Source organism: Amblyraja radiata, chromosome 1, assembly GCF_010909765.2.
Source record: "Amblyraja radiata isolate CabotCenter1 chromosome 1, sAmbRad1.1.pri, whole genome shotgun sequence".
In the NCBI taxonomy this organism is placed as follows: Eukaryota; Metazoa; Chordata; class Chondrichthyes; order Rajiformes; family Rajidae; genus Amblyraja; species Amblyraja radiata.
The window spans coordinates 161703314-161730193 of NC_045956.1; the positions used below are offsets into that span (position 1 = coordinate 161703314).

At 44.2% G+C, this 26880-nt stretch overlaps 1 protein-coding gene across 3 annotated transcripts in view; it reads right to left on the minus strand.

Annotated features, from left to right (window-relative positions):
- rnf165 (ring finger protein 165) overlaps positions 1-26558 on the minus strand; it is a 36578-nt gene extending 10020 nt beyond the window's left edge. Inside the window, exons 1-8 of one of the 3 annotated variants that reach the window (XR_004414204.1) lie at positions 26390-26558; positions 22326-22632; positions 20614-20733; positions 18126-18252; positions 15062-15166; positions 9210-9305; positions 6302-6408; positions 2805-3424 (exon numbers count right to left, since the gene is read on the minus strand). Coding sequence is in view for 2 of the 3 variants with exons in the window: in XM_033034210.1 (XP_032890101.1) it covers positions 3307-3424; positions 6302-6408; positions 9210-9305; positions 15062-15166; positions 18126-18252; positions 20614-20733; positions 22326-22632; positions 26390-26528 (1119 nt within the window). In the remaining variant the exon portion in view is untranslated. Of the gene's footprint in view, positions 1-2737; positions 3425-6301; positions 6409-9209; positions 9306-15061; positions 15167-18125; positions 18253-20613; positions 20734-22325; positions 22633-26389 lie in introns of those variants that run through there. The other 2 variants (XM_033034210.1, XM_033034224.1) reach the window with 2 other exon arrangements.
- Positions 26559-26880: the final 322 nt, after the last annotated feature.

Consider the following 26880-nt stretch of genomic DNA (forward strand, 5'->3'; position numbering starts at 1 on the left):
TAGGGACAGTTTACAGAAGCCAATTTTGCCAGCAGAGACCCTTGTTCTTTCTGAAGCAATGTAATGGGATTTCTGCATCCTACTGAACAAAAATGACACGGCCTCAATTTAAATCTGCAGAACACTGCAGCATTCTCACGGTAATGCCATGGACCTCTAGACTCGAAATTAATGAGAAGTGAGAGCCTACTAACTCAGTCAAAACATCACCAGTGATGAGCATCAATTGTTATTTGATTGTAAACCATATAACGTGTTCTTTTTAAAATTGATTTTTTAGAGATACAGCGTGGAAACAGGTCCTTCGGCCCACCGAGTCTGCACCGTCCCGCACATTAACACTATCCTACACACATTAGGAACAATTTACATTTATACCAAACCAATTAACCTTCTAACCTGTACGTATTTGGAGGACATAAGCTTAATTTTCCAGGTATTTAAACAAAAACTTACCAAATCACAGGAGTGGCAATAAAATTGAAGTACTGTATATGTGGTGGTGTGTGTGGTTATATTTAGACTTGCAATCTACTTCCACCGGTATCATAGTTTGCACAATCATCGTGACTCAATTATTTAATTGGCGGTGTAATCTCCAGCCCTGCTGGCGAAGCAACATTTCTGCCGATTTTCTTTTGTAAATTAATTAATGCATTGCTGAAGTCACACCCTGCTGTTGGTTAATTGGATTTGCTTAACAGGCACAGCACATGGTGAGAGAACTGACCTAAATTCACCATATGTGCTCATTCACCCACAACTTCATTTTGCTTCATCTGCCTTGTGACAAAACAAGCGGAAAGGGAACTATACAAGGTTCCAGAGCCTGTATCAGGTGGTCAGGGGGTGACAGCTGGATTTTCTCTTGTTAGTTGTTGTCATTGTGGAACGCAATTGTCACTTACCCTAACCTTTCTATTATAGGAAACCACAACACAAAACGTAAAAATGAGGTAACATTTTAAAATAACTTTTATATCTCTAAATAAATAAATTATATCGGTTATACAAAAGTTTGAAGTTAAATATACATCTACAATAGCTGCCGTTAGTAATAAATTATGATTGTTAATTATGTAAGGCTTCTGTTCTGATACCATATAACCATATAACAATTTCAGCACGGAAACAGGCCATCTCGACCCTTCTAGTCCGTGCCGAACACGTATTCTCCCCTAGTCCCATATACCTGCGCTCAGACCATAACCCTCCATTCCTTTCCCGTCCATATAACTATCCAATTTATTTTTAAATGATAAAAACGAACCTGCCTCCACCACCTTCACTGGAAGCTCATTCCACACAGCCACCACTCTCTGAGTAAAGAAGTTCCCCCTCATGTTACCCCTAAACTTCTGTCCCTTAATTCTCAAGTCATGTCCCCTTGTTTGAATCTTCCCTACTCTGTGGGAAAAGCTTATCCACGTCAACTCTGTCTATCCCTCTCATCATTTTAAAGACCTCTATCAAGTCCCCCCTTAACCTTCTGCGCTCCAAAGAATAAAGCCCTAACTTGTTCAACCTTTCTCTGTAACTTAGTTGCTGAAACCCAGGCAACATTCTAGTAAGTCCCCTCTGTACTCTCTCTATTTACGCTGCATGTTTTAAAATACAGTCTACTACAGTACAATCAATCATTAAGCAAGTCTAAAGGAGTGTGTCTGACATTCCCATAAATAGTTGCAGGATCTTGTTATCAGATACTAAGATCCAGGGTCCTTCCTCTTCTCCAACATTCACCCTAAAAAGACTAATCACCTTTCACCCTGAATAGCTCACTCATGATCATCACCATCAGTTACTCTTCGAGTCAATCAATGAGACGGAGTGGCAATTTATTGATCCATGAGATCACTCTGGGCCAGGGTCACTGTGTAGATTTCCTGGGAGATTCCTCAAGCATCTTTCAATAGAACCTTTTAATTCTGTTTCAACCAAGAAATAAAGGCTTCCGGCTAGTCTCGCTGTGAGGCACAACCTCCATACAACGAGAGAGGCATCATCTTTAAATACTGCAAATGTTTGAATAACCAAAGCAAAAACAGCAAGTCCTGTCGTTTTCAGTTTTAAAGATTGGCTGGACCATAAATGATAACACTTTGTTTAGTTTTACAGTGAAACTATAGTGAGTCTGAAGAAGGGTCTCGACCCGAAACGTCACCCATTCTTTCTCTGCAGAGATGCTGCCTGTCCTGCTGAGTTACTCCAGCTTTTTGTGTCTACCCTCATTGAATATAGAAGTTGGGAGGTCATGTTGCAGTTGTATAAGACATTGGTGAGGCCGTCTTTAGAGTATTGTGTTCAGTTCTGGGCACCGTGTTATAGGAACATTTTGTCATGCTGGAAAACGGTGCAGAGAAGATTTACGAGGATGTTGCCAGGACTCAAGTGCCTGAACTATAGATTGAGCAACCTAGGACTCTATTCCTTGGAGCGCCAGGGGATGAGGGGTGATCTTATAGAGGTGTACAAAATCATGAGAGAGATAGATCGGATAGACTCACAGAATCACTTGCCCAGAGTAGGGGAATAGAGAACCAGAGGACATGGGTGTAAGGTGAGGGGGGGAAAGATTTAATAAGAATCTGAGGGGTAACCTTTTCACACAAAGGGTGGTAGGTGTATGGAACAAGCTGTCAGAGGTGGTAGTTGAGGCAGATATTGCAATGTTTAAGAAACATTTAGACAGGTACATGGATAGGACAGGTTTAGAAAGATATGGGCCAAATTCAGATAGGTGGGACTAGTGCAGATGGGACTTGTTGGCCAGTGACGGTAAGTTGGGCTGAAGGTTTCCACACTGGCTCTATGACTCTATATGTAAAGCACTCAGTCTAAGCAATCTCTATATAAGTAGTCACTTGGATACAAGAGCGTGGTTCAAAGCCTGGGAACTTTACTTTGGGAAGTGGCTCATCCTCAGTTGTTACCCTAGATGGACGTTTCCAAATCATGAGTGAGAGATTGGTTAGTCTATACGTCTCACGTTTATAATATTGAGAATTATTGAGTGATTCAATCTACGTTTTCTTGTCCAATAATAATGAAAATAAAGATTCTAATAAGAAAGATAAATAGCCTCTGGGAGTACCAGCTCGCAGGATTCAGTGGTCGGGATTTCTATTCTCTACTCCAAAGAATGTAAAGCCCTCATTAACAGAGGGCGCTGATGCTTGATCCAGTTTCCAAAACAGATCACTTAAAAGGCAAAGCATTGGTAAGAAGGCCACGTTTTGCTCCCCGCACTCCGGGAAGGAAACGTTTTTTGCTCATGTTTGAATTGTGTCCCGTGCGTTTGTCCCATCAGCTGTCCGGGAACAGTTGCGCCTGGATGTCCACTCGGCAGATTGGACACTTCTTGCTGGTGGCCAGCCACTGGTCAACACAGACCTGGTGGAACAGGTGCATGCATGCGAGCCGCCTGAAAGAAGGCACAATATGATCAATCAGCTCTTACAGAGGTGTGTCAAATCATACGGCAATAGATGCGGTGAATGCACAGAGTCTTTTACCCAGAGTTGGGGAATCATTCACCAGAGGACAGAAGTTTAAGGTGAGGAGAAATATTTAGTAGGAACTTGAGGGACAACTGTTTCCACACAGAGGATGGTGGGTATATGGAACGAGCTGCCAGAAGAGGCAGGTCCTGTAACGACATTGGAGAACGTCATAGAGCCAGCGGTACATGGAAAGGAAATGTCTAGAGGGATAGACCCTCCACCGGGTGGCGCTGTACATGGCAGCCTCGCCAACAGCCTGCCTCATCTTTTTTCTTCTGTTGTTTTGGTCTGCATCTACTTGTATGTTTTAGTGTACCTTTAGTTTTTGTATTATGTGGGGGATGGTGGGGGTATTGGGGGAAACCTTTTTTTTATCTCTTTCCAATAGATTCAGGATCAGTCCCTGTGGATTGGAGGATAGCTAATGTTATCACACTTTTCAAGAAAGGAGCGAGAGAGAAAACGGGGAATTACAGACCAGTTAACCTGACTGGTGGTGGGAAAGATGCTGGAGTCAATTATTAAAGAGGTAATAATGGGGCATTTGGATAGCAGTAAAAGGATTAGTCCAAGTCAACATGGATTTATGAAAGGGAAAACATGCTTGACTAATCTTCTGGAATTTTTTGAGGATGTGACAAGTAAAATGGATGAAGGAGTGCCAATGGATGTAGTGTATCTAGACTTTCAGAAAGCCTTTGATAAGGTCCCGCATGGGAGACTGGTGACTAAAATCTGAGCACATGGTATTGGGAGTAGGATGTTGACATGGATAGAAAATTGGTTGGCAGACCGGAAGCAAAGAGTAGGAGTGAACGGGTCCTTTTCAGAATGGCAGGCAGTGGCGAGTGGAGTGCCGCAAGGCTCGGTGTTGGGGCCGTAACTGTTTACCATATATATTAATGATTTGGAAGAGGGAATTAGGAGCAACACTAGTAAGTTTGCAGATGACACAAAGCTGGGTGGCAGTGTGAAATGTGAAGAGGATGTTAAGAGGTTGCAGGGTGACCTGCACAAGCTGAGTGAGTGGGCAGATGCCTGGCAGATGCAGTATAATATAGATAAATGTGAGGTTATCCACTTTGGCGGCAAAAACAAGGGGGCAGATTATTATCTCAACGGGGTTAGGTTAGGTAAGGGGGAGGTGCAGCGAGACCTGGGCGTCCTTGTACACCGGTCACTGAAAGTTGGCGTGCAGGTACAGCAGGCAGTGAAGAAATCTAATGGAATGTTGGCCTTCATAACAAGAGGATTTCAGTCTAGGAGTAGAGAGGTTCTTCTGCAGTTGTATAGGGCTCTGGTGAGATCACATCTGGAGTATTGTGTACAGTTTTGGTCTCCTAATTTGAGGAAGGACATCCTTGTGATTGAGGCAGTGCAGCGTAGATCCCTGGGATGGCGGGACTGTCATATGAGGAAAGATTGAAAAGACTAAGCTTGTATTCACTAGAGTTTAGAAGGATGAGGGCGAATCTTATAGAAACATATAAAATTATAAAAGGACTGGACAAGCCAGATGCAGGAAAAATGTTTCCTATGTTGGGCGAGTCCAGAACCAGGGGCCACAGTCTTAGAATAAAGGGGAGGTCATTTAAGACTGAGATGAGAAAAAAACTTTTTCTCCCAGAGAGTTGTGAATTTATGGAATTCCCTGCCACAAGAGGGCAGTGGAGGCCAAATCACTGGATGGATTTAAGAAAGACGTTAGATAGAGCTCTAGGGGCTAGTGGAATCAAGGGATATGGGGAGAAGGCAGGCACGAGTTATTGATAGGGGATGATCAGCCATGATCACAATGAATGGCGGTGCTGGCTCGAAGGGCCGAATGGCCTCCTCCTGCACCTATTTTCTATGTTTCTATGTATCTCCGTCTGCACTGCGGCCTTAACATCGTGGAGCTGGTGGTCCCTTTGTTAGGGATCGACTGAGGGAGCTCCAACCGCAGGAGCTTCGACTGCCCTGATCACGGGAGCTCTGATAGCGCTGAAGCGTGAGCTTCGATCGCCCCGACTGCGGGAGAAAAGGAGGAAAGAAGATACAAGTTATTTGCCTTCCATTACAGTGGGGAATGTGAGGTCCCCGAAAAAAAACCCTGCGGATTCTCACACGCCGTTGTGGTGGCTGTTTAAGTTTATGTTAATTTTTATGTGAGTACGTATCTTGTTACTTTTTTTTGTATGATTGTTGGGAAATCAAATTCTTCGTATATTTACATATTGTATGTTTACATACATGGCTAATGAAATTAATTACAATTACAATTACAATATGGGCTAAACGCAGCAGGTGGGTCAAGCGAAGATGGGGCATAGAGTCATTCAGCCAAACTTGCCCATGCTGACCAGATGCCCCATCTACGCCAGTCCCAGTGTGTCTCGGACCAGAATCCCAGAACAAGCACTCTACTCTAAGCTGTGTCACAGAAGGGATTTCCAAGAGGACAGAGAAAATACCACATCCTCAAAACCTTCTTGAAGAAAAATATAATCATGCAAACTCATGCAAACTCTTACCAATTATACGAGTGGAGAAAGATCCATGAAGGCACAAAGCATTTCCTCTTCAATGGAATCAGATGGAGACCAAACATAGGCAGGGGAAGGAGTGTCAAATAATCCAATCCACCCACCCACTGGCCCAGTCAAACTCCACCTGTCCCATCTACGGATTTCACATTAGATACCTCAGAATCCACGGAAATGTGGTGAAATCAAGACATCTTAGGTCCCAAGGTATAGAAGAAGAGGAATACGACAGCAAGTCTGGAGGAACACTGATGTACCTTCCTCTTTACATACCTGACATCATCTCCCTCCTCCAACATGCAGAGGCAAATTGTACACTTTTCATCCAAATCAATTTCCTCTTCATCATTTTTATCTTCTTTGAGCTCCAGTTGTATTCTCTGCAAATAAAAATAACGGATTAATGTCTGTGATTTATCAATGGCGCAAATGGTTCCTTCACCTTATACTGATGCATGAGCATCACTCTGCCCCAAACGTGCTGTCAAATCCAAACTTGTGAGTGATAGTGTTTGCTTGTGAATGTCAGGCAGCATCTACAGACAGAGAAGCAAAGTTAATGGTTCAGATTGGTGATTCGAAATAGGGCAAGGAGAAATAGGCCAAAAAGGGCAGATTTTAAATGGTGGAGAAAGAAAGCAGGTTGAAGAGAACAAGTGGAAAGGTGAAGTCAAGTTGAGTTTATTGTCATATGCACTGGTAGGGTGCGATAGACACACAATGGGAATCTTGCTTGGAGCAACATCACAGACTCAGAAAACAGAGATAAATCAGACATAAATTCCACAAGAGAAATAAAATGTCCTTAGCTCCCTGACAGTGGCAACACACATATATAGAATAGTAAGAAAGATGTATGATATAATTTATTCAACGGTCAGGGCATTGGGTATAAGAGGCAGGAAGTCATGGTGCAGCTTTATAGGACTTTGGTTAGGCCACATTTGTAGCATTGTGTGCAGTTCTGGTCACCCACTACAGGAAGGATGTGGAGGCTTTGGAGTGGGTGCAGATGTGGTTTATAGAATGCTGCCTGGGTTAGAGAGCATTAGCTAAAAAGAGAGGGTTCAATGGTACATTATTTGTCACATGTACCAAGGTACAGTGAAATTCATTCTTGTATACAGTTCAATACAAGTATCACTATACATAAGCACCATATATCACGCACAATCTGAGCATCTTAGAGAAGCAGTTGTTTAAGAAGGAACTGCAGATGCTGGAAAATTGAAGGTAGACAAAAATGCTGGAGAAACTCAGTGGGTGAGGCAGCATCTGTGGAGCGAAGGAAATAGGCAACATTTCGGGTCGAAACCCTTCTTCAGACTAACGAAGGGTTTCGACCCGAAACGTTGCCTATTTCCTTCGCTCCAGAGATGCTGCCTCACCCACTGAGTTTCTCCAGCATTTTTGTCTATCTTAGAGAAGCATCTCAGATACATCTCAGACAAGTGTCTGTACCAGTGTATAGAGTGGCCAGATTTGGCGCCATTTTCATGTCGCACTTGTTGTAGGTGTGGAGTTGGGTAAAACTTGGATTGTTTTCTCTGGAATGCCAGAAGCTGAGGGAAGATTTGATAGAAGTATATACAATTTTGAGAACCTTTTTTGCACAGCGGAAATGTCAAGAACTAGAATGTATAGCGTTAAGGTGAGAGGAGCAAAGTTTAACGGAGATGAGCAGGCAAGTTCATTTTTACACAGAGATTGGTGGGTGACTGGATGTGCTGCCAAGGGTAATGATAGAAGCAGATGGGATAGTGGTATTTAAGAGGCTTTTAGATAGGCACATGAATATGCAAGGTATGGAGGGATATGGAGCATATGCTGAGGAGATTATGCTCCTCAGTTGAGGAGATTAACTTGGCATCATGTTCTGCATGTGCATTGTGGATCCTGTGCTGTATTGTTCTATGTTAAGGCTGTGCAAGAACAAGACATTAGTTCAAACACAATTAGAAAAACAAGTCTACTGTAGTGCAAGAGGTGGTCTGTAAATTGGAACTTAAAATGGACTTTTGACAGCTCTGATGAAAATTAATCAACCTGAAATATTCACTCTGATTCCCTCTGCAGTAGTCCGACCTAGCCTGCTCATTATTTCCAACAATTTCAGTTTCATTCACAATTAAGGAGTTTTAAAGTTAATATCACTGATTATACAGAGAACCTGCAAAGAAAATCTTTAATGCAACCTTTTTGTTGGATTCCAAAAAGTGCAAATTAATATTTATTGTACATTTTAGAAAGGTACGTGAAATGTCAGAAAATGAGCCTGAGTGCTGCCTGGATTACAGCTAAAAAGAGATGATTCATTGGTACGTTTTTTCTCATATGTACCAAGGTCCAGTGAAATTCATTTTTGGATATAGTTCAGTACAAATATCACTCTACATGAGTACTTTATGTTGAGCACAATCTAAGCATCTTAGATAAGAATTGCGGATATAGTGCACATGTATAGAAATATTCAGAGTGAACATTTTTATTTCATTCTTGCGTGGTTTACTTGGCGCAGATGTTAATACAGCTGAAAATGTGTGATTCCGAAAAACTAAGTGTCTAATAACCATGCCAAGTCATCCTAACTTAATAAATTGCTGGAGGTGCATAGCATGGGATGTGAGAAGAATGCAGAGAGCCATCAGGGGAATATAGATAAGGTGAAGTGTGCAAGTACACAAGTTGGAATATTATGTGGGAAAATGTCGTAATCTTCTTCCTCAGAGGAATTCTCTGCCTCAGAGAGGGGTGGAGGCAGGTTCTCTGGATACTTTCAAGAGAAAGCTAGATAGGGCCCTTAAAGATAGCGGAGTCAGGTGATATGGAGAGAAGGCAGGAACGGTGTACTGATTGGGGATGATCAGCCATGATCACATTGAATGGCGGTGCTGGCTCGAAGAGCCAAATGGCCTACTCCTGCACCTATTGTCTAAATAGTGCACTGAGATAGTATTCACAGTGGCCAAATTTGGTCCCAGTGGTTGTTGGTGTTATAAGGTCTCAGACATATGGACCCCACTCCGTTGCAGTCTATTCAATCCCATTCTCATGGTCCCAACCCATACACCTCATTCCTTTCAGACTCAACTCCCAAACACCCACCTTCACTATTAGCTTTGATCATGGCTGGGTTTGGTTGAACGCTCTGCAAGAGGTCACAAGAGACACCCATACTCACCTTCCTATATTTGTGTGGCAGGGTCCACTTCTCAATCATATACTGCATGGGGCCCCGGCTCACGGTCCCCAGTCTGACCTCTAACTGCAACAATTCCTGGAACAGGCAAAGAATAACAAATTGAAAATAATGAATTCATAATAACTATTACTATTGCAAGAACTGGAGCATGCCATTTAATGGAGGATTTACACAACGTCACCCAAGACTATGGCTTCCACATCAAGTCAATCTGCCAACAATATGCTTTCAGATAGATAGATTTTTGATTAGTACAGGAGTCAGAGGTTATGGGGAGAAGGCAGGGGAATGGGGTTAGGAGGCGGAAATAGATCAGCCATGATTGAATGGCGGAGTAGACTTGATGGGCAAAATGGGCTAATTCAACTATCACATGACCTTATGATCTCGAGCCAGATTAGGCACAGAACAACATGTTCTTTTCCTTCTTTACTATGAGGTGGAGCTCATAGCGCACCCAAAGCTTGGGATCAATCCTGGATTCTATGTGGAGTCTGAACATTCACCCTATGACTATGTGAGCTTCCTCCGGGTGTTCAGCTTTCCTCCCATAACCCTAAGACATGGGTTAATTGGGTGCAGTTAATTGCTTCTACATAGAACATAGGTGCAGGAGTAGGCTATTCAGCCCTTCAAGCCAGCCCCACCACTCAATAGGATTATGGCTGATCATCTGAAATCAGTACCCCTTTCCTGCTTTTTCCCCATGCCCTTGATTCCGTTAGCACCAAGAGCTAAATCTAACGTTCTCTTGAGAACATCCAGTGAATTGGCCTCCACTGCCTTCTGTGGCAGAGAATTCTCTAGGTGAAAAGGGTTTTCCTCATCTCAGTCCAAAATGGCCAACCCCTTATTCTTAAACTGTGACCCCTGGTTCTGGACTCCCCCAACATCAGGAACGTTCTTCCTGCATCTATCCTGTCCAATCCCTTGAGAATTGTATACGTTTCTATAAGATTCCCTCTCATCCTTCTAAATTCCAGTGAATACAAGCCCAGTCGGCCTATTCTTTCATCATATGTCAGTCCTGCCATCCCGGGAATTAACCTGGTGAACTTACGCTACACTCCCTCAATAGCAAGAATGTTCCTCCTCAAATTAGGAGACCATAACTCCACACAATACTCCAGTTGTGGTCTCACCAGGGCCCTGTATAACTGCAGTAGGACCTCCTTGCTCCTATACTCAAATCCTCTCGCTATGAAGGCCAACATGCTATTAGCTTTCTTCACTGCCTGCTGTACCTGCATGCTTACTTTCTCTGACTGATATACAAGGACACCCGGGTCTCGTTGCACCTCCCCTTTTCCCAATCTGACGCCATTCAGATAATAACCTGCCTTCTCGATCTTGCCACCAAAATGGATAACCTCATATTTCTAAGGTGAAGGTAGGTGGTAGAGTCTGGGGGGGAGCTGGTGTGGAAGTGGGGAGAATAAACAGTGAGATTAGGATAGAATCTAATTTTACGCACAATTGTTGCACAAAATCTCCGATTCATCGACGGTCCTACTTAACAAATTGGAGTAGGAGGAGCTCATTTAGCCTTTTAACCTGGTTCACCACTGAAGATCAAATGCCACTTTCCTCCTAGATTCCTTCAATATCTCAAAATTCTTGGATCTCTGTTTAAATTAATTCAATGACCCAACCTCCACAACCTTCTGTGGTAGGAAATTCCAAAGATTCTCCACGGTTTCCTGCACCAACCCTGTTGATTCCTTTAGAAACTCTGTCTGTTTACCAACGTTTTGTGTTATATTCCTAAGTTACCTACTCTTGTATTCAATTCCTCATATAATGTAGATTAATTTACCATTTGCTTTTCCAATTCTCTGCTGAACCTATAGGTTAGCTTTCAGTGATTTATGTACATGGGTGCACAGATGCCCTTGAAGATCAACGTTTCTCTGTTTCACATCCTTCAATATCTAGTCAGCATTTATGTCATATCTACCAATGTGACTAACTACATATGTTTCAACAATGTCGTCTGTCAGCCATATTTTTCAGTTGAGCTTAGAGATACAGCATGGACACAGCTCCTTCAGCCCATCGAGTCCATGCTGACCATTGATCACCAGTTTGCACTCATTCTAGATTATCCCACTTTCTCATTCACTCCCCACAACTCGGAGCAATTTACAGATGCCAATTAACCTTCAACCCCGTGCATCTTTTGGGGTGCAGGAGGAAACCAGAGGAAGCCCATGTGGTCACAGGGAGAACCCGCAAACTCCACACAGACAGTACCCGAGGTCAGGATCGAACCCTGGTCTCTGGTGCTGTGAGGCAGCAGCTCTACAAGCAGCGACACTGTGCGTAGCTTGTCAATATCCCCTTGCAGCCTCTTTTCTTCCTCATCACTACACAAATGCTCATAGTCTTGTATCAATGCAAAATTGGAAATTTAGAGTCATAGAGTTCTGCTGCACAGAAACAGATGCTTCTGCCCAACAATCCATGCAGACCTGTGTTTGGCCCAAATCCCTGCCCAAATATATTGTATACTAGACTAAGTGGGACCCGTTGGGTCCCAGCATCACACAGGAGGGCTGGTCATCCAACGCAATATTCCACCTCTCCACCAATTCTAATATTGGTGGCCAGTTGGGGGGGGAGCTTTCTGGAGCGCTAGTATGGGTGTTGTGGGCTGAAGGGACTGGTTTCCAGAGGGCTAGTATGCAAATTGTGCACCAAATGGATTCTTGGGCTGGCGTCTCAGTCAATCAAGCCTGTTGTGCTGGCAACTCACTCACGGCTGGTGGGCTGGTAGTTGACTCACGGCTAATCCTTGAAATTTCCTTATCAAGCAGGGTATAAGGCCACCAAATTCAAGTTCAGTTTCTTACCACTTCTAGCAGGGTGCAAGGCCACCAAATTCAAGTGCAGTTTCATACCATTTGAAGTAGGGTGCAAAGCCACTAAAGACAGCGAGTCGTGACCTCTCCCTCCTCCATCTTGCAGAGACTGAGCCACACCTACATTTCCGGGTTTTATAACCCCTCCCCCCCCCCCCACCGGAAAAGGTGTGGCTTTCATGGAGTGATTGACAGGAGAGAGATTCTCAACATTTAAAAAAAACTAATCACACTTTTATTTTTCATTGATGGGAAGAATTCTCTGCACCTGCTCAGCGGAGGGGGACTGAGTAAGATGGCCAAAAATCACAGCCGTATGTGGTAGCGTTTTATCTAAAAACAATATACAGTGCAAACAGGAAGTAAGTGCATTTACAGTAGTGCCTTTTAACTTCAAGCCAAAGCACCCAAGCTACCATTTGCAGTAAGTAATGCATTTTAACTCATGTCACCATTTGCAGTAAGTGGTGCCTTTCAACTTCAAGCCAATGCATCCAAGCCACCATTTGCAGTAAGTAGTGGCTTTCAACTTCAAGCCACACCCAAGCCACACCCAAGCCATCATTTGCAGTAAATTGTGTCTTTCAACTTCAAGCCACATCCAACTTTCAACTTCAAGCCAATGCATCCAAGCCACCATTTGCAGTAAGTAGTGGCTTTCAACTTCAAGCCACACCCAAGCCACACCCAAGCCACCATTTGCAGTAAGTAGTGCCTTTCAACTTCAAGCCACATCCAAGCCACCATTTGCAGTAAGTAGTGCCTTTCAACTTCAAGCCAAAGCAACCAAGCCACAATTTGCAGTAATAGTGCCTTTCAACTTCAAGCCAAAGCAACCAAGCCACCATTTGCAGTAATAGTGCCTTTCAACTTCAAACCAAAGCTCCCAAGCCACCATTTGCAGTAAGTAGTGCTTTCAACTTCAAGCCAAAGCACCAAAGCCACTATTTGCAGTAAGTAGTGCCTTTCAACTTCATGCCACCATTTGCAGTAAGTAATGCCTTTCAACTTCAAGCCATTGCACCCAAGCCACCATTTGCAGTAAGTACTGCCTTTCAACTGCAAACCAAAACACCCAAGCCACCATTTGCAGTAAGTAGTGTCTTTCAACTTTATGCCACCATTTGCAGTAAGTAGTGTCTTTCAACTTTATGCCACAATTTGCAGTACGTAGTGCCTTTCAATTTCAGGCCAATGCACCCACGCACCCATTTGCAGTAAGTAGTGCCTTTCAACTTCAAGCCACACCCAAGGCATCATTTGCAGGAAGTAGTGCCTTTCAACTTTAAGTCAAAGCAACCAATCCACCATTTGCAGTAAGTAGTGCCTTTCAACGTCAAGCCAAAGCAACCAAGCCACCATTTGCAGTAATAGTGCCTTTCAACTTCAAGCCAAAGCTCCCAAGCCACCATTTGCAGTAAGTAGTGCCTTTCAACCTCATGCCACCATATGCAGTAAGTAGTGCCTTTCAATTTCAAGACACATTTATTTGCAAGCTTTAGAACCAAGTCATTTTTTTGCAAGCCTTAGAACCAATAGTAATTTTTTTTTTGCAAGCTTTAGAACTAATAGACATTTTTTTTGCAAGCTTAAGAACCAATAGACATTTTTTTTGCAAGCTTTAGAACCAAGACATTTTTTTGCAAGCTTTAGAACCAATAGTCATTTTTTTGCAAGCTTTAGAACCAATAGAGACACTTTTTGCAAGATTTAGAACCAATAGACACTTTTTGCAAGCTTTAGAACCAATAGACATTTTTAGAACCAATAGAAATTTTTTGCAAACTTTAGAACCAATAGACATTTTTTTGCAAGCAAACTTTAGAACCAATAGACATATTTTTGCAAGCTTTGAACCAATAGAGACACTTTTTGCAAACTTTAGAACCAATAGACATTTTTAGAACCAATAGACATTTTTTGCAAGCTTTAGAACCAATAGACATTGTTTTGCAAGCTTTAGAACCAATAGACATTTTTTTGCAAGCTTTAGAACCAATAGAGACACATTTTGCAAGCTTTAGAACCAATAGACATTTTTTGCAAGTTTTAGAACCAATAGACATTTTTTTGCAAGCTTTAGAACCAATAGACATTTTTTTGCAAGCTTTAGAACCAATAGACATTTTTTTGCAAGCTTTAGAACCAATAGACATTTTTTTGCAAGCTTTAGAACCAATAAAGACACTTTTTGCAAGCTTTAGAACCAATAGACACTTTTTATGCAAGCTTTAGAACCAATAGACATTTTTTGCAAGCTTTAGAACCAATAGAGACACTTTTTGCAAGCTTTAGAACCAATAGACATTTTTTGAAAGCTTTAGAACCAATAGATATTTTTTTGAAAGCTTTAGAACCAATAGACATTTTTTTGCAAGCTTTAGAACCAATAGACACTTTTTTTGCAAGCTTTAGAACCAATAGACACATTCTGCAAGCATTTTAGAACCACTAAGGGCACTTACATTTGAGTAGACATGTGTTCAGTGTTATTCACGGCTCAGAGAAACGTGACCCTCTGCCTTCCTCCATCTTGAAGAGTGAGTGAGGCACACCACTTCCTGGTTTTATAGTCCCTCCCCCTCTGCCGCCAGCGGGGGCAGCAGAGAGAATGGGGAATTTTGTAAATACATTAATATCTCTGTCATTTTTAATCGACGGGAAAAATCCTCAGCACACATGCGGCGGAGGGGGGCTCTGAGCAAGGTGGCCAAAAATGATGGCCGTAGGTGGCGGCATTCTCTCGGAAATCGCAGCACAGATGGCCAAAACCGGTCAAGAACAGACTTTTAGTAATATAGATGTTGTAATTGTATCTCTCTCCTTCGCTTCTTCTGACAGATTGTTCCATATACCCACACTGTGAAAAACAGTGTGAAGCCAATGCCCCTTCACCGGCATCCTTCATTATATACTGTACGTATTTATGATCCATCAGCTCCCTCAGGACCCATGACATAAGTAACGCACCTCATAACTTTCTCTGACAGCAGGAATCTGTTGTCCCGCATTCAAAGCTTGGAGAGTCAGCAGGTGAAGATGTGGATAAGAATAGTTCCTTAGATCAGGAATAACCTGGAAAACAGATTTTATTTCATTTTTAAGAGCGTACAAATAATCTCTTTGTCCAGTGACTGGGGCTGGCAGACCAGAGTGATGTCTTTCCAATTTCTGTTCTACACCAAGTTAGAGATTTCACTCTTCAGCCCCTCGTCCTCTCCCCTGAAGATGTTAACTGCCCGTGGGGGGGGGGGGACAGTTTTAACGTTTATTTAGTTTGTTTATTATTGTCATGTGTACCGAGGTACAGTGATAAGCCTTTTTGTTGCGTGCTTTCCAGTCAATGGGAAGGATTATTCATGATTTCCATCAAGCTGTCCACAGTGCACAGATACAGGATGAAAGGTAAGAACAGGTGGACAACCTTTAACCATGAGTGTAAGCTTGTGACGTCTAGTGCAGGTTTCCTCCTGTACCACTGCGTGTACCGTCTCATCACAGCTGAGCTCGTCTCACAGCTGAGTCTGAAGAAGGGTCTCGACCTGAAACATCAACTATCCATGTTCACCAGGGATGCTGCCTGACCCACTGAGTCATTCTAGCACTTCAAGTCCTTTTACAGCTGAGCTCAATCTTTAGGTGTTAGACTTTAGACTATAGAGATACTGTGTGGAAACAGGCCTTTTGGTCCACCAAATCCACACCAACCAGCAATCACCCTGCCCGTACACTAGCACTATCCTTCACACTAGGACCAATGTACAATTTTACAATCCTGCTTGTTAAATATCTCATGCATGCCCTGGTGTGCAGACACACCCTCGCTCACACAGGTCTATGCATGAACACACACGCACTCCTCCACCAAGAGCTGGCTGATGTCCCCACAGAGGGCTTCCGAGGCCACAGGATCTTTCACCTCCTAAGGTCATAAGGAATAGGAGTAGAATTAGGCCATTCGGCTCATCAAGTCTACTCCGCCTTTCAATCTTGTATCCCTCCTGACCCCATTCTCATGCCTTCTCCCCATAACCCCTGCCACCCATACTAATCAAGAACCTATCTATCTCTGCCTTAAATATACCCAATGTCTTGCTCTCCACTGCCTTCTGAGGCAAAGAATTGCACAGATTCCATAAATTTCTCCTCATCACCTTCCTAAAAGAACGTCCTTTAATTCTGAGACTATGACCTCTAGTCCTAGACTTCAGCTGAGCCTCAGCTAACCCAACCCAGATGGGGGTCAACCCATCACCTCACAACTTGCGTAGCTCAGTCACAAACTACCCAAACCCACAGGACCATCAGGGGAGGAGCAAGAGAGAGAGAGATTGAGGAAACCTGCCTTAATGTAAATACATTGCGTTAGTTTGTGGAAGCGTTTCACATTATCTGTACATGGTGCCGTGACGATGGCAGGCAGCTCATAGATTGTATAGTATCAACAACAATGGGAAAACAGCCAAAGTTGAGCTGAAAATGATAAGGACATCAGCAGCAGTAGGGTGGCCAGTCCCTCGAACTTGTTCCACCTCTCAGAGAGATCTTGGTTGATCCATTCTTGGACACACATCACTTTCCCACTCTCTCCCCACACTCTCCATAGCTTTATACTGCAAGTTAAATGGCTGTCAATCTCCACCTTGACTGAAATCATTTAGTTTAGTTTAGTTCACGCAAGCCAACTAACCTACAAACCTGCACGTCTTTGGGATGTGGGAGGAAACCGGAGGACCTAGAGAAAACCCACGCAGTCACAGGGAGAACGTACAAACTCCATACGAACAGCACCCGCAGTCAGCCTCAAACACAGGTCTCACGTTGCCTTACAGCTGCGCCAATGTGTCGACCTTAATCGATAGCTCTGCCTCCACAAATTCCTGGGACAGAAAATTCCAAAAGTTCACTACCCACTGAGAGAAGAAATTCCTTCTCATCTACATCTCAAATGGACAAATCCTTATTCTGAGGCTTTGCACCCAAGTTCTAGATACCAGCAGAGGGGAAACGTGCTCTCAACATCCACCCTGGCAACTCCTTTCAAAATCATATACCTTTCATTCTTTAATAATTATGGGACAATCTGCTCAACCTTTCCTGAAGTGTTCTCCCTCACCCCAGGAGCCCAGTCGACATCCTCTCCAATGCAAGCACATCTCTCCTAAGACGAGGAGATCAATACTGTACGTTGTAGTAAACACTGCCCAGACCATCGTCAGCTCTGACCTTCCTTCCATCGAGGGGATTTATCGCAGTCGCTGCCTCAAAAAAGCTGGCAGCATCATCAAAGACCCACACCATCCTGGCCACACACTCATCTCCCTGCTACCTTCAGGTAGAAGGTACAGGAGCCTGTAGACTGCAACAACCAGGTTTAGGAATAGTGCCTTCCCCACAGCCATCAGGCTATTAAACCTGGCTCGGACAAAACTCTGATTATTAATAACCAATTATCTGTTATTTGCACATTATCATTTTATTTATTCATGTGTGTATATATTTATATTATAGTATATGGACACATTGATCTGTTTTGTAGTAAATGCCTACTATGTTCTGTGTGCTGAAGCAAAGCAAGAATTTCATTGTCCTATCAGGGACACATGACAATAAACTCACTTGAACTTGAACTACCTGAGATCTTGCCAGCACCATGTAAAGTTGCATCAACGCTTCTCTAATTAATAAAATAAACTGGGATAACATAGAACTAGTGTACGGGTGATCGCTGGTTGGCGCCAACTCGGTGGGCTGTTTGTACGCTGTATCTCTAAGATAACGCATCAAGTATTGACCCCCTCGCAATAAACGTTCCATCAGCAAACACACTTACCATTGAAGGTACACAAAATTGCTGGGGAAACTCAGCGGGTGCAGCAGCATCTATGGAGCGAAGGAAATAGGCGACGTTTCGGCCCGAAACGTCGCCTATTTCCTTCGCTCCATAGATGCTGCTGCACCCGTTGAGTTTCCCCAGCAATTTTGTGTACCTTCGATATTCCAGCATCTGCAGTTCCCTTTTGAACACACTTACCATTGATGTTGAAGACACACCTCTGGATAGGTGGTGTATTCTGGGTGTTGCTAGGTAACGGTGGAGGTGATGCACTGGAAGGAACTGGTATTGTGTGTGAGGTAATCCTGCCTCTGCACTGATGTCCCTTCAAAAACAGGAAACAGCCACAAGAGAAAACATTTAATTGCAACCAGGTTGTGTTTTTCTGAAAATCCATCAACTCCGAAGCCGACCTTTCCCAGATTGAATATGAGGTTATACGTTTTGCATGAAAATTCCACATTTATTAAGTAGAGAATCAAAGAAATGGGAAAAAATCATTTTGAGCCCATTACATACTTAAAATAGATTGCGATTATTCTTTTAGTTTTAATTTAGTTTAGAGATACAGTGCGAAAACAGGACCTTTCGGCCCACCGAGTCCGCACGGACCAGCGATCCCCGCACGTTAACACTATCTTACACACACTAGGGACAATTTGCATTTATACCAAACCAATTAACCTACAAACCTATACATCTTTGGAGTGCGGTAGGAAACCGAAGATCTCGGAGAAAACCCATGCGGTCACGGGGAGAACGTACAAACTCCAGACAGTACCCGTAGTCAGGATCGAACTTCGAACCCGGGTCTCCAGCATGGCAAGCGCTGTTAAGGGCCTGTCCCACTTGGCCGTCATTTGTGCCTCATTTACGTGTCATATGTAAAATAGGTTGACGCGTCGTTACGCGCAAAGCACGCATCATCATGCCGTCTGGTGCGCGTGATGTCATTAGAATACCTTGCGGCGCACGGCGACGCATGGTTACGCATGGTAACGTAACCATGCGTCACCACCCGATACACGTGAGATGTCGTGACGCAGCGTGCGACGCCAATGCGTCAGCGTACGTACCCAATGTGTCAGCATGCGTACGCTATACATCACGCAGGTGGCGCGCGAGGATTTCATACAGAACGAAATCCTGGAGCGCCGCACGATACCGCGTGCAACTCCACATTCCTCCACGCATTTCCATGCGCCCGTCCCACGCTACCCACATGCTACCCGTGCGTCAGTCTATTTTACATATGAGGCGCAAATGAGGCGCAAATGACGGCCAAGTGGGAGAGGCCCTGAAGGCAGCAACTTTACCACCGTGCCACCCCAAATTCTGTGATCCAACTCTGTGAATAAGTTTCTCTGTGGGTCAAATTATCTGGGGAACACTCAATATATTTCAATTACCAATTTTTGTTTGTACCAGAGGTGTATTGTTCTGCTGAAATAACGGACAAATTGTAGATAGTTTGGAGATTAATTTAATAACTTTTGCATAATAATACATGATATCCTTCATAAAATAGTATCATAGAATCATAAAGTCACATAGCACAGAAACAGGCCCTTCAGTTCACCACATCCATGCCAATGGTTTTTTTCCATCTACACTAATTACATTTGCCCTCATTAGGACAGTGTCCTTCTCTGGCTTTCCTATGTAAGTGCTGGCTAAATGTCTCTTAAATATAGTAATTGTATCAGATTGGTTCCACCATCTCCTTAATTACTCTATTTAAAAAAAGCACCCTTTAGATTCCCTCTAAAATTTCTCCCCACATTCAACCGACGCCCTATTGTTTTTGAGACCTCTATCATGAGTAAAGGATTTCAACTATATGCCCCTCATAATTTTACATCAGGATATCCTCCGCTTCTCCACGCAACCCCCCCCCCCCCCCCCCCCCCCCCCCAAACCTCTCTCTCCCCCCCCCTCACCTCTTCCCCCCCCCCGTAAAAAGAGAGCAATGCAGCCAGGCAGCATTTCTTCCAGAGGTCCTGTCTGACCTGTTAAGTTACTCCAGCACTTTGTGTCTTTTTTCTTTGTAAAGTAACCTTGTCTCTTTTGTTTAGTAAATTTATGACATAACCTCCCAACATATATTGTATATCTCAATCTATGAAGGCAAGCATATCATATGTCTTCTTCACAATCTTACTGATTAATCTGTGTTGTCTTGTTCAAGGAACAGAGGACTTGGACCACAAGGTCCCTCTGTTCATCAACATTCCTCAGTGCCCTATTCCTTACACAGGAGCAGAAACCAAAAAAGTATTTACAATTTAATGCATGTTATGTGCAGGAAGGAACTACAGATGCTGGTTTACACCGAAGATAGACACAAAAAGCTGGAGTAACTCAGCGGGTCAGACAGCATCTCTGGAGAAAAGGAATAGGTGACGTTTTAGGTTGAGACCCTTCTTCAGACTTTTTGTTTTGTTTTGCTCTTCAAGTCACTACCACAACTTTAAGAAACATTTAGGATAGGTTTAGAGGGATAAGTGCCAAACGCAGGCAGGTGGGACTAGTGCAGATGGGCCATGTTGGCCGGTGTGGGCAAGTTGGGCCAAAGGGCTTGTTTACACATTGTAAGACTCTATGACTCTAGTGATAGAACTAATGTTTGGCATCAGTGATTCCTCAGTAGAACCAAACCACAAAGGAAGGACTGCCCAGCACTTACCAGTCAGTGCCTTCAGTCAGGTACCTGGGCTGCGTTGCAACTGCTGAAGCTGCATGGTTGGTGAAGTCCAAGGCTGGCCGCAGGCGGGGAGGGTAAGGAGGTGCCCTTTCCTGCATCCGCCTGCAAAACAACAAGACAAAACTGCTGGAGAATGGGCCTATTCTGAGCGAATCGGGAAAGTTACAGTGAGTTAACACTTACTGATGCTGACCCAGAATCTAATCATTGCAAAAGAAACTGGGGCAGATATTCCATTGCCCTGGAATCGTAGACTGCATCTGGCTGAACTGATGTCCTGGTTTAGACCTTAGTGCAGTTTTACAGGGGGAGCATGGCTCCCAACTCTTCAGTGCAGCGAGGTGTGATAAGGAGGAAGGCAGCTGGCTGGATTCACAGACTATGCGGCCCTGTCTCACCATCAGAGGAAATCCCATTAAAGCTGGTCAGAAACCTCTGTCGACACAAGGAACTGCAGATGCTAGTTTACAAAAAAGACACTGAGGTAACTCAGGTAATTGATTCATTGTAACGCTGTATGGTAAATTCATTTCACTGCACCTTATGGTGCATGTGTCAAATATATTTGAACCTTTGAAATTTGAATCTTTGACTGAGTAGATTAAAGGAGTATTCTTCCTGAAGAAACTTTTCTGTGGTCAAAGATCCTGAAATGACACTTAACATTCTTACCTGAAGTTTTACTATCCACCATTTTGTTTCAATGGGTTAAAAAACAGAGAAGGTCATGTCCCTAAATACAGTCCATCCAGTTCCCTCCACCATGCTGCCCCTGCCACTGAATTCTTCCTGCACTTTGTTTTTCGCTTGAGATGGCTGGGCTGTGAGTATATGCTGTTAATCCTGTTATTCTACCAAATTTGCAGACTGGGAGATCTTGGGTGAAGGTTCCCTCTAAGTACCCCAACTTTAAAAGTCACTGCACATCAGGCAAGGTTGTTGAGCCCACCTTCACAGCGAGAGTGTGCAAACTCCACACAGACAACAACCGAGGTCAGGATCGAACCTGGGACACTGGTCAATACTTACTGAATGTTTCACTTTGGAGGAAATCAATGGCAATTCTAATTCCAAATGGAAGACTTAAGTAGGTTTGACCTTTCCCAAACGGGGGTCAATGTTAGCAACTATAGAAACATAGAAAATAGGTGCAGGAGTAGGAGTAGGCCATTCGGCCCTTCGAGCCTGCACCATTCGCCATTCAATATGATCATGGCTGATCATCCAACTCAGTATCCCGTACCTGCCTTCTCTCCATACCCCCTGATCCCTTAGCCACAAGGGCCACATCTAACTCCCTCTTAAATATAGCCAATGAACTGGCCTCAACTACCTTCTGTGGCAGAGAATTCCACAGATTCACCCCTCTCTGTGTGAAAAATGATTTTCTCATCTCAGTCCTAAAAGACTTCCCTCTTATCCTTAAACAGTGACCCCTAGTTCTGGACTTCCCCAACATTGGGAATAATCTTCCTGCATCTAGCCTGTCCAACCCCTTAAGAATTTTGTAAGTTTCTATAAGATCCCCCCCTCAATCTTCTAAATTCTAGCGTGAATCTGCAACTTGATCATGATCGGATGAGTCTAATCACACATAAATCCCATGGATGGATGAGAACGGCTCAGAACTGGACCACGTTCACTTCAGGAGTATCTTGGACAGGTATCATAGCTTGCCCCTGGCTTTCACGTACCTGGGGAACGGTAGCAGCCTTCCCCGCTGGGCATCGAGCAGCTGGTGGTGCAGGAGGTATTGCTGGTGCAGCGGCTGAGGCAAGTATGAGGGCAGGTCCTGGAAGCGGCGGCTCGTTAAGGTTGCCAGAGGCCGGGGCAGTGGCAGTGGCAGCGGGGATGCTGCGAGCTGGTGCGATGAAGCCACTTGGGTGGGCAGGCCCGGTTGTGGCCCGACAGAGTAAGGCAGAGGAAGCTCGTCTTGATGAGCGAGCTGAAGCTGTCTGCAGCAAGTGACTTGAGAAGACTGCCACCTTGGAAAGGTGGGACCTGCGGAGGTAACAATAATCATGACTAACACAGTCACCCGGTAATTCCATGGGAGTTCTGCAGGAGTGCATTGACAAAATGAATACAATAAGCTGGAGTAACTCAGCAGGTCAGGCAGCATTTTTGGAGAAAAGGAATAGGTTTCGGGTCGAGACCCTTCTTCAGAAAGATGCATATGCATATAACAATTACAGCACGGAAACAGGCCATCTCGGCCCTTCTAGTCCGTGCCGAACACTTATTTTCCCCTAGTCCCATCTACCTGCACTTAGACCATAACCCTCCATTCCTTTCCCATCCATATACCTATCCAATTTATTTTTAAATGATAAAATCGAACCTGCCTCCACCACTTCCACTGGAAGCTCATTCCACACAGCTACCACTCTCTGAGTAAAGTGCTGTTCGTCTTTTTTTTAACCAAATTTGCAATTTGGGAGATCTCCAGTGAGGGTTTGGTGACTGAATTGAGAACCCCAATTTTAAAACTCACTGCACATCATGACTCTTACTAAGATTAAGAGTCTGAAGAAGGATCCCGACCTGAAACGTCACCCCTCCATTTTTCTCCAGAGATGCTGCCTAACCACTAGTTTACTCCAGCATCTTGTGTCTATCTTCAGTATCTTAGGTATAAACCAGCATCTGCAGTTCTTTGTTTCTACATGTTTCTCCATTTTGGTTACAGTGGCCTTCATGCTGAACCAGGTCATTGGTTTAGATCTGGGATTATTATTACTATCATTGTGCTTCGTTTTGCATGCTATCCTATCAGATCAGATGATACCAGACATAAATACAATCAATGTGTAGGAAGGAACTGGTTTAAATGGACGAGAGACACAAAATGCTGGAGTAACTCAGTGGGACAGGCAGCATCTCTGGAGAGAAGGAATGGGTGGCGTTTTGGGTTGAGACCCTTCTGCAGACTCTGAAGTCTCGTCACCCATTCCTTCTCTCCATAAATCCAATCAAGTCAAGGTCAGGAACAATAGGTAGAGCAAAAGGAAAGATGATGACGAAGTCCATGAAGAGGATCATTAAATATTTAACACAATCTTAAAAAGAAAGGAATCTCTCACAGTGTTATCACTCGGGAGTCAGCCCTGATGCGTGTCGATTTATTGATGGTTTGGTGGGTGGGTCCAACCCAAGTGATTTGCTGGAGCAGGGCAGCCCACCGTGTGGGGATAAGAGGTCTCATTACCAATCTGCTGCCCTCAGAATTCCTCTTCACTAAATGGCTTCTTCATTTAGTTTAGTTCAGTTTGGAGATACAACACGGAAACAGGCCCTTCGTCCCACCGGGTCCACACCGACCAGCGATCCCCGCACATTAACACTATCCTACACGCACTAGGGACAATGTTTTACATTTACCAAGCCAATTAATCGACAAACCTGTACGTCTTTGGAATGTGGGACCACGCGGTCACGGGGCGAACATACAAACTCCGTACAGACAGCACCCGTAGTTGGGATCGAACCCGGGTCTCCAGCGCTGCAACAACTCTACCGCTGCGCCACCGTGCCGCCCTGGTGTTCCATACGGAGAAGGAAACAGATGTACAGGGAAGCCTGCACCATTCATCATCCCTGTCACTTCCATCTCATGCTAATCCCTACTCCCCTTACCTTCCTCCTCCCCACCTACAATTTCTTCGATATAATCTCAAGTCCAAACTTGAGATTATCAGTTTTAGTTTTAGTTTTAGTTTAGAATGGAAACAGGCACTTCGGCCCACCGAGACCATACCGACCATCAACTATCCTTTCACACTCACCCCCTTACACTCTTGGTGCAATTTACAGAGGCCAATTAACCTGCAACCTGCACGTCTTTGGGATGTTGGAAGAAACCGGAGCATCCGGTGGAAACCAACGCGGTCACAGGAAGAACGTGCAACTCAACTCCCGACGTCAGGATTGAACCTGAGACTCTGGCACTGTGAGGCAACAACTGTACCAGCTATGTCACTTCTCGGAGCTGTAGCTGGAGCCCAGTAATTGGATGCAGGGCTCCTGGGTGAAAGAGGAATGAAATGAGCAAAATTCGCACTGCTGATCACCACCGAGTAATCCCCGCTGCGTTGGTTGGCACAGCTTCGGTTTTCTTTAGTTTTCTATTTTTATTGTTATTTCAGGTGCAAGGGTGGCACAGTGTCGCAGCTGGTAGAGCGCTTGCCTCATAGCGCCAGGGTCCTGGGTTCAATCCTGACCTCATGTGCTGTCTGTGTGGAGTTTGTATGTTCACCCTGTGACCCTGTGGGTTTCCTCCAGGTGCTCCAGTTTCATCGCGAGACTAGCAGATTTGGAGGTCAATTGGCCTCTGTAAATTGTTCCTAGTGTGTAGAAGTGGATTAGAAAGTGAGATAACATGGAACTAGTGTGAATGGGAGATCGATGGATAGCATGGACTCCATAAGCCGAAGGGTTTGTTTCCACGCTGTATCTCTAAATTAAACAAATATAGGGAAGGTAAGCATGGAAAAATGAAGGTTTTTAGACTTTAGAGAGATACAGTGCAGAAACAGGCCCTTCGGCACCGAGTCCAGGCCGACCAGCAATCACCCCATACACTAGCTCTATCCTATACATTACGATATAACTGAAGCCAATTAACCTACAAATCTGTACATCTTGTGGGAGGAAACCGGAGCACCCAGAGGAAATCCATGCAGCCACAGGGAGAACATATAAACTCTGTACAGACAGCACCCCTAGTCAGTATCGAACCCGGGGCTCTGACGCTGTAAGGCAGCACCTCAACTGCAGAGCCACTGTGCCACCCAGCGGGAGTGCCTTGAGATATGTGCAAAGAGCAGGGGCATCCTCAGCCTCAGCTTTGATTCCTCCCAGGTTGTCTGTTCACTGTTCTGATTTACATCTGAACAACACGAGTACCGACGAGGCCTCCAGAACCAAATCTCAGAAACTAAAAACAATGAATCGGATGGAGGAGGTCAGGGAATCGGCAAATTTGCAGAATGATGCCGTCAGATGGTGCCGCAGAAGAAGCAGTTCCAGAGAAGGATCACAAATAAATCTCAAGCAGAGCAGAAACCAGAGTACAGCAACAAAGGAGATAACATCAGTTCAGCTTCGGTACATTAGTACATCACAAGAAACAGCACTGTTTAAAAGGACTGCAGAGAACAATAATCCAGTCTGTAGTCTATAGTACAGCAGTTACACTTATATTCAATAAAGCACCTTACAGTGAAGGTGTATTATCAATTCTGCCATTCTCAGCAATAGACACTAAACAAATTATGTTAACTTGTATTTAAGAAGGAACTGCAGATGCTGGAAAATCGAAGGTACACAAAAAAGCTGGAGAAACTCAGCGGGTGCAGCAGCATCTATGGAGCGAAGGAAATAGGCAACGTTTCGGGCCGAAACGTTGCCTGTTTCCTTCGCTCCATAGATGCTGCTGCACCCTTATGTTAACTTGTAGCCTGGGGTAAGACAGATCGACTAACAAAAATACATTTCATTTTAAGTTAAGAGTATAGAAAGTTCACCGTAGATAGCTTTTGTAAACAAATACAGGGAATGTGTTATGATTTACACATCACTATCCCCTCACAGAGTGAAACACAAAGAGCACCTGAACTGTGTCACAGATTTCGCACCAGAGATTTACAACATAACACACACTCCACAATCAGCAAAAAATGAAAGCAACATCACTTGGTCGTTTAAAGAAGAGAGAAGAAGAACACATTTGATCATTTCTTCCCCGCGAAGGTAGTACCTCGATTGTTCACAGACCCCAAAACTGGAAGAACAAGATAGCCAACATGTACCAGCACCATCCTGCTGCCGTCTTTGTTGCTGCCGGCCGCTGGGACAGATGGCCCATGGAGCTGCTGTCTCCCAATCCCGGTGTACATTCAAATGTGGAGCTGAGCCTGCAGCTGCCTCCCGTACAAAGAACAGCAGTCCAATCGAGAGCTCTCATTATCCAGGGACTTTATATCTTGTCGCACTACAGCCAGCCAATCAGGGGTTACTGACCCTATTGTACTTGCACCCCATCACTCCCCTCCCCCCCACCACATACACAACCTCCCTCTCCCTCTCTGCTCTGCTCTTCTCTCTGGATGTGAATCTGCCAGCCCCGGTTCAAGTGCGCGTGAGAATTTCGGTGCCAGCATTGCATCTGTTAACATTAGGAACGTTATCAGTGATTCTCATGATCAAATGATGACAGTTCGAACAGTAATGGACTGTTCGAACTACTTC